The 8624-nt window shown below is 45.1% G+C and overlaps 1 protein-coding gene across 3 annotated transcripts in view; it reads right to left on the reverse strand.

The window, feature by feature from the left end:
* ATP6V1H (ATPase H+ transporting V1 subunit H) overlaps positions 1 to 8160 on the reverse strand; it is a 235209-nt gene extending 227049 nt beyond the window's left edge. Inside the window, exons 1-3 of one of the 3 annotated variants that reach the window (XM_069731341.1) lie at positions 7762 to 8160; positions 6023 to 6103; positions 4898 to 5017 (exon numbers count right to left, since the gene is read on the reverse strand). In XM_069731341.1, the coding sequence (XP_069587442.1) occupies positions 4898 to 5001 (104 nt within the window). In that variant the 5' untranslated portion in view covers positions 5002 to 5017; positions 6023 to 6103; positions 7762 to 8160. The remainder of the gene's footprint in view (positions 1 to 4897; positions 5018 to 6022; positions 6104 to 7761) is intronic. The other 2 variants (XM_069731342.1, XM_069731344.1) reach the window with 2 other exon arrangements.
* Between the last annotated feature and the right edge of the window lie 464 nt (positions 8161 to 8624).

Consider the following 8624-nt stretch of genomic DNA (forward strand, 5'->3'; position numbering starts at 1 on the left):
TGCACAGTACCACTCCCCCTGTATATATACACTGTACAGTACCACTCCTCCTGTATATATACACAGCACAGTACCACTCCCCCTGTATATATACACTGTACAGTACCACTCCTCCTGTATATATACACAGCACAGTACCACTCCCCCTGTATATATACACTGTACAGTACCACTCCTCCTGTATATATACACAGCACAGTACCACTCCCCCTGTATATATACACTGCACAGTGCCTCTCCCCCTGTATATATACACTGCACAGTGCCTCTCCCCCTGTATATATACACTGCACAGTACCTCTCCCCCTGTTTATATACTCTGCACAGTACCTCTCCATATATATATATATATATATATATATATATATATATATATATATATATATATATATATATATATATATATATATATATATATATATATATATATATATATATATACAGTTAGGGCCAGAAATATTTGGACAGTGACACAAGTTTTGTTATTTTAGCTGTTTACAAAAACATGTTCAGAAATACAATTATATATATAATATGGGCTGAAAGTGCACACTCCCAGCTGCAATATGATAGTTTCCACATCCAAATCGGAGGAAAGGGTTTAGGAATCATAGCTCTGTAATGCATAGTGTCCTCTTTTTCAAGGGACCAAAAGTAATTGGACAATGGACTCTAAGGGCTGCAATTAACTCTGAAGGCATTTCCCTCGTTAACCTGTAATCAATGAAGTAGTTAAAAGGTCAGGGGTGGATTCCAGGTGTGTGGTTTTGCATTTGGAAGCTGTTGCTGTGAGCAGACAACATGCGGTCAAAGGAACTCTCAATTGAGGTGAAGCAGAACATCCTGAGGCTGAAAAAAAAGAAAAAATCCATCAGAGAGATAGCAGACATGCTTGGAGTAGCAAAATCAACAGTTGGGTACATTCTGAGAAAAAAGGAATTGACTGGTGAGCTTGGGAACTCAAAAAGGCCTGGGCGTCCACGGATGACAACGGTGGTGGATGATCGCCGCATACTTAATTTGGTGAAGAAGAACCCGTTCACAACATCAACTGAAGTCCAGAACACTCTCAGTGAAGTAGGTGTATCTGTCTCTAAGTCAACAGTAAAGAGAAGACTCCATGACAGTAAATACAAAGGGTTCACATCTAGATGCAAACCATTCATCAATACCAAAAATAGACAGGCCAGAGTTAAATTTGCAGAAAAACACCTCAAGAAGCCAGCTCAGTTCTGGAAAAGTATTCTATGGACAGATGAGACAAAGATCAACCTGTACCAGAATGATGGGAAGAAAAAAGTTTGGAGAAGAAAGGGAACGGCACATGATCCAAGGCACACCACATCCTCTGTAAAACATGGTGGAGGCAACGTGATGGCATGGGCATGCATGGCTTTCAATGGCACTGGGTCACTTGTGTTTATTGATGACATAAGAGCAGACAAGAGTAGCCGGATGAATTCTGAAGTGTACCGGGATATACTTTCAGCCCAGATTCAGCCAAATGCTGCAAAGTTGATTGGACGGCGCTTCATAGTACAGATGGACAATGACCCCAAGCATACAGCCAAAGCTACCCAGGAGTTCATGAGTGCCAAAAAGTGGAACATTCTGCAATGGCCAAGTCAATCTCCAGATCTAAACCCAATTGAGCATGCATTTCACTTGCTCAAATCCAGACTTAAGACGGAAAGACCCACAAACAAGCAAGACCTGAAGGCTGCGGCTGTAAAGGCCTGGCAAAGCATTAAGAAGGAGGAAACCCAGCGTTTGGTGATGTCCATGGGTTCCAGACTTAAGGCAGTGATTGCCTCCAAAGGATTTGCAACAAAATATTGAAAATAAAAATATTTTGTTTGGGTTATGTTTATTTGTCCAATTACTTTTGACCTCCTAAAATGTGGAGTGTTTGTAAAGAAATGTGTACAATTCCTACATTTTCTATCAGATATTTTTGTTCAACCCTTCAAATTAAACGTTACAATCTGCACTTGAATTCTGCTGTAGAGGTTTCATTTCAAATCCAATGTGGTGGCATGCAGAGCCCAACTCGCAAAAATTGTGTCACTGTCCAAATATTTCTGGCCCTAACTGTGTATGTATATATATATATATATATATATATATATATATATATATATATATATATATATATATATATATATATATATATATATATATATATATATATATATATATATATATATATATATATACTAGATTGTGGCCCGATTCTAACGCATCGGGTATTCTAGAATATGCATGTCCCCGTAGTATATGGACAATGATGATTCCAGAATTCGCGGCAGACTGTGCCCGTCGCTGATTGGTCGAGGAAACCTTTATGACATCATCGTCGCCATGGCAACCATTATGACATCTACGTCGATACTGTGCCCGTTGCTGAATCAGAAACGTGGGATTTCTACGTCCTTTATGACATCATCGTCGCTGTGCCCGTCGCTGATTGGTCGAGGCCGCCAGGCCTCGACCAATCAGAGAGGCGGGATTTCCAGGACAGACAGAAAGAAAGACAGACAGACGGAAAAACCCTTAGACAATTATATATATAGATACACTGCACAGTACCACTCCTCCTGTCCTGTATATATACACTGTACAGTACCTCTCCCCCTGTATATATACACTGCACAGTACCTCTCCCCCTGTATATATACACTGCACAGTACCTCTCCCCCTGTATATATACACTGCACAGTACCTCTCCCCCTGTATATATACACTGCACAGTACCTCTCCCCCTGTATATATACACTGCACAGTACCTCTCCCCCTGTATATATACACTGCACAGTACCTCTCCCCCTGTATATATACACTGCACAGTACCTCTCCCCCTGTATATATACACTGCACAGTACCTCTCCCCCTGTATATATACACTGCACAGTACCTCTCCCCCTGTATATATACACTGCACAGTACCTCTCCCCCTGTATATATACACTGCACAGCACCTCTCCCCCTGTATATATACACTGCACAGCACCTCTCCCCCTGTATATATACACTGCACAGTACCTCTCCCCCTGTATATATACACTGCACAGTACCTCTCCCCCTGTATATATACACTGTACAGTACCTCTCCCCCTGTATATATACACTGCACAGTACCTCTCCCCCTGTATATATACACTGCACAGTACCTCTCCCCCTGTATATATACACTGCACAGTACCTCTCCCCCTGTATATATACACTGCACAGCACCTCTCCCCCTGTATATATACACTGCACAGTACCACTCCCCCTGTATATATACACTGCACAGTACCTCTCCCCCTGTATATATACACTGCACAGTACCTCTCCCCCTGTATATATACACTGTACAGTACCTCTCCCCCTGTATATATACACTGCACAGTACCTCTCCCCCTGTATATATACACTGCACAGTACCTCTCCCCCTGTATATATACACTGCACAGTACCTCTCCCCCTGTATATATACACTGCACAGTACCTCTCCCCCTGTATATATACACTGCACAGTACCTCTCCCCCTGTATATATACACTGTACAGTACCTCTCCCCCTGTATATATACACTGCACAGTACCTCTCCCCCTGTATATATACACTGCACAGTACCTCTCCCCCTGTATATATACACTGCACAGTACCTCTCCCCCTGTATATATACACTGCACAGTACCTCTCCCCCTGTATATATACACTGTAAGAAGTGAATTCTTTGGCATTGTACTATACCTATATTTCTCTGCCATATCTGTGCATCATAAATCGTGGTATGTATTAAAGGGGCCCACTGAGACTCTTTCGCCCGGGGCCCTCAAAAACCTGGAGCCGGCCCTGGTCTTCCCTCACCCAGAGAAGAGAGGCGCAACTGTGCACTGCAATACACCAACCCAACAAACAAGGGTAAACTGAAAACCCCAAAAAAGAAGGAATGTCCAGCTTCACTGAATCCGTAAAAAAGAGTTTTCTTTATTCACAAACTTTTAAGCATAGAGGATACAGACTTCAGCACGAACCAAATGGGTAAGAATCTCAACGTGTTTCTGGAGACTAAGCTCCCTTAATCATGACCATAATCATAAACTGAAAACACCAAGCCTACAAATATTCTCTCACATATAACAGAGGAATGCACCGTGGAGAGGATGGGGGAATTATCACACTTACAAAGGAATCAACAGTTACAGACAGTTGGCTCCTCTCTGTTGCGGTGACCCGTGACAGAACCTTTAGCAGTGCACATCTCCCAGCTATGCTGGGGACAGTGCGCTCTTCGGACAGTTCGGATCAGCGCATGGTCTCACCACTTGTCTGACCTGTGCTGTCCACTAGGCTACTTTGCCTCTGAACACGGGCTGAGGGCCGGGGACTGATGCGGGTTGGGACAACACTTAGGCCTTGACTTATTAAGGTGTTTTCACAAGTTTTCTGCTCTAACGGTGTAACGCCTTTGTGCTTCCTGTACACGCTGATATAGTAGATTTCCTACTTTGTAGCAGAGCAATGCTGTATCCCCACTACATGTATCCAAATATTAAAAAATGTAGTATTTAGAGAACATTTTGTGGAGACGCAAATACTGATAAATCATGGAATAATGTCACAGTTGCAGCAAAAAAAAAAAAAAAAAAAGGAAAAACCTGTTTGGGTTTAAAAAAATAAATAAAAAGTTTTTCTTCTGAGATTAATTCAGTCCAAGTATACGGCCGGCTGAATGGAGCTTGTGTGCTCAATAGTGTGGTGGATGAGAATGAAGAGGTCTATGGAAATTAGTCTACAAAAAAGAGGCAAAATCAAAACCCTAGGTGCACCCCGACTGACTAAAGCTTGTCCCTACACGTAACAGAAAGTCACATTTGCCAGAATTAGGAAAGCGGCGGCCGTCACTTACTGGAGATAGGACTGCCAGTTGACTTTGTTAGCCCGGACCTCGGCAGCTTTGGCTGCAATGATGTTTGTCGGAACAGCAGCATCGACGGCGCCGCGGATGTCCATCTTCACGTCTCTGTTCCTAAAAACACAGAAATAACCACATTACCAGAATGTTTGGTGAGGAGACTGGAAACCTTGTCTGTGTGTCCTATCAGACCATAGGAAGATAGAGGTCCCTGAATGGGGTGTCCCCTATTAGCCCAAGAAGAAAGTCACTGCAGAAACCCTTCTTGGGATTACAGTACGCCCACTTGTCATCCGCTCCGTCCCCTCATTTTGTGGAGTGCTGATACTTCACATTCAGTGTCAGGAAGCAGAAGGGGGGAGATCTCAGCACGTCACACATCGCTAACAGTATCATGTGCCTGCAACTTCCCCTGAGTTACAGGACAAGTACCGCAAGTCCCAGCAACAGCTTCACTAAAGTCACTGGTAACATTTCTGCTCCATCACTTCCCAGTAACATCAGCCAGTATAGACCACGGGCTGGCAGAGACCGGCTGTCTGCTGTAGGGCTCAAGTCATGGCCTCCACCATGATTAAGGCCTGGTTACAGGGGAATTATGTTGTTCTACATATCCACTGGTTGGATCGGACTGTGCTTTTTTACATTTTTTAACTATTTGGCAATAAAATGGAAGTTTTATAGAAATAAGACCTCTGAAGGTGCAGCGGATTCTTCATCGCCGGGTCATACATTATTAAAGTGGCTCCACATGGACCACCCAGAGGCTGTGGCAGGTAGCCATCGTACATCAGCCTCAGACGAAGTTCCGACTGTAAATCCACGGCAGAAACCAAGGGGTTAACCTCAGATTTGTACAGGGATTCTGTTGCACACACATTGGAATTTTTTTCAGTGTAAGACCCCAGTGTGTGAACATACGCTGAGGAGATTAGATGCCCCCTGCAGCCTGATGTAGTATGTAGTCATGTAAGGGGCTATTATCCCACCCGTATCGGGGGATTGTTGTGCTGGAGGCAGAGTTTACATCACACTGGCAGCTTCCTGTGATGGCACAACAAGACGGCTGTTGTCTGTACACACTGAGGGCGCGCCACGCCGTCCGGCCCACAGCCTCACCTGGAACCAGTAGTGAGCAGGACACTCCGGACTGTGGCAGCGCAATGCCGGCCTGGGAGAACTTGTAGGAAAAATCAGGTCCTAAGAAAAAAAAGGAAAGGTTATAGTGAAAGGCGGCATTGTGCCATGGAGGAGCTCACATGCTTTATCCACAGTCTCCGTCAGCCAGAGGGGGCTACACTGCGGCTACTTCAGAGAGGGGAGTGGGACCCTAAATCAGTCATTCCCCTATATCCTCCGAACACAGCAGGCTATGGCCAAACACAGGACAGGTCAGGTCTGCTGCTGTACAGCTGGGTGAGGTCCTACTGACTGTCACCCAGCTTTCCCGGATAGTACTGTAAGTGTAGTGCTGCAGAAGACAAAGCCCGCTCTGGAATGAGAAGGCTTCCTACACTTCTCCCCATTCACAGCAGATCTGCTGGCGGATTACACGGACATGTCCCTACTGATCAGAGCGACGACAGCTTCTGCAGAAATCTATTACCACCAGGGAACGGAAGGTGGATTTGTACAATCATTACTAAAGATCACACACAACTCTATATGCCCTGCCCAGGAGCAGAATACGGAGCCCACGTCATGGAGAATAAACTGCACAAACCTTGGGGTTTCCTTAAAAGGGTTGGGACATAATACGAGATAACTGGCTGACTGCTAGTGATCCACCACTGAGACCCCGCTATTCTGATCTGAGACCCCCACTGCTCCATTCATTGACTATAGGACTGATGGAGCCCTGCACTCAGCCGTCCTATAGACAATGACCAGAGAGGTAGAGCACGTCTAGGACCATGGCTGCATTCAGAGATAAGACCATTCTCCGGATCCCTGGGATTCCCTGCGGTCAGCAGCTTATGATCCATACTATGGATTTACCTACTTGGAAGAAACATTTTTACTTTGCCATTTTTACAATCTTTTTATATACAGAAGATAAAATAATACACCAGAGTCAGACTCTAAACTCGTCACATTTTTGGGGGATTTTTTTTTTATTTCAATCCATTAACTTCTATGGGAGAAAAAATACTTTGGATTGGACCAGGCAGCGTATGGAAACAACATCAGGAGCGCAGAGGAAGCAAACGTGGGCGTAAAACTAGTTCACACATTGGTGGAATTTGGACTCATTTTAGAACTAAACAGTTTCCTGGAAAAAAAAACCACAGACCAATAACAAGAAAGACGCAGTTATGTGCAACTTGCATTAATGTCCACGGCAAAGCGATTCCTGAGCAGCGAATGATAATCCAGCGCATCTGGAAACGTGTGACCCTGTCGCCGTCCTGGCAGGTCGGAGGTCACGATGTGACACAGGATCTCAAGGTCACAGGACACTGCAGCTCTTACCGAAGGCTAAATCCAGCAGAATGGGACTAGTGGCAGAAAGCCCACCGGGAGCGCACGACTGAGCAGACCCCATAACATTGGCCGCACAGAGGGGTCCCCATCCCCCACTGTCACCCAGTAATCACATCTCATACTCTGCCAGTTGGGGGGAATGTTAACCCTTCACAGCCGTGTCCCCATAGCCTTGTATTAGGAGCAGGGGCTCTACCCCCGCACTGCAGGCAAATCAGTGACAGCCCAGCTCTGCTGCACACAACACACCGGGAGGCACCGACAGAGCATCCGAGGCCGGAGCACCACTGCCACCGGAGGCCGCGCCGCCGCCATACACGCTCCATCCCAGCGTGGGGAACACAGCGCTCAGCACAACCGTCCTCATCACTCACCTCCCGCACAGGCTCGTACCGGCGCCAGCAGCGGACAGACAGCACGATCCTCTCACCGATCCGTGACCTCTCCGCAGCGCTAGCACCGCTGACAAGTGGTCATGTGACGGCAGCGGGGTCAGGTGACTTCTCCGGAAACAGGTAGTGCCCGAGTGAGATGCCGGTCACGTGATGCTCTGGCGCAGACACGACGGGCGGGGGCTGCTGTGTGTAGCTGTGTCTATAGTGTGTATCTGTAGATATATATATTCTGTATATATGTAATGAGTATGTCTGTGTGTATATATTGTATATGTGTCTATATATATATATATATATGTGTGTGTGTGTCCAGGGCCCCCCTCCTTTTATGGCAACAAATCTACACACAGTCTCCTTTGTTATGTCTATTGCCATCCTATATTACACAGTGCCCTCTCTTGTAACTAGAGAGGATGGTACATAATACCGGACAGTGTTATACATAAAAGGAAACTGTAAGGATGGTGCTATACATAATAAGTGAGTACACTATATACTAAGGGACTGTTCTATTCATAAGAGTGCAATATATACTAGGGGACTGTGCTATACATAATTGAGTACACTACATACTTAGGTTGGTTTCACACATGCGTTGGGGAGGGCTGCGTAGTTCCTCCGTTAAGCCCCGTTTAGTGAGTATACTATATACTGAGAGACTTATACATAATAAGTGAGTACACTATATACTAAAGGACTGTGCTATACATAATAAGAGTACATTACATAGTAAGGGACTGCGCTATACATAAGGCTACATTCCTGTTTACAAGTGCAGTGTCAGTGTGCTGCCCGCCTTTTCAGACACATTGAGCATGTCCTATGCTGATCTTCAAAATTGG

Source organism: Ranitomeya imitator, chromosome 6 (genome assembly GCF_032444005.1).
Source record: "Ranitomeya imitator isolate aRanImi1 chromosome 6, aRanImi1.pri, whole genome shotgun sequence".
Classification (NCBI taxonomy): Eukaryota; Metazoa; Chordata; class Amphibia; order Anura; family Dendrobatidae; genus Ranitomeya; species Ranitomeya imitator.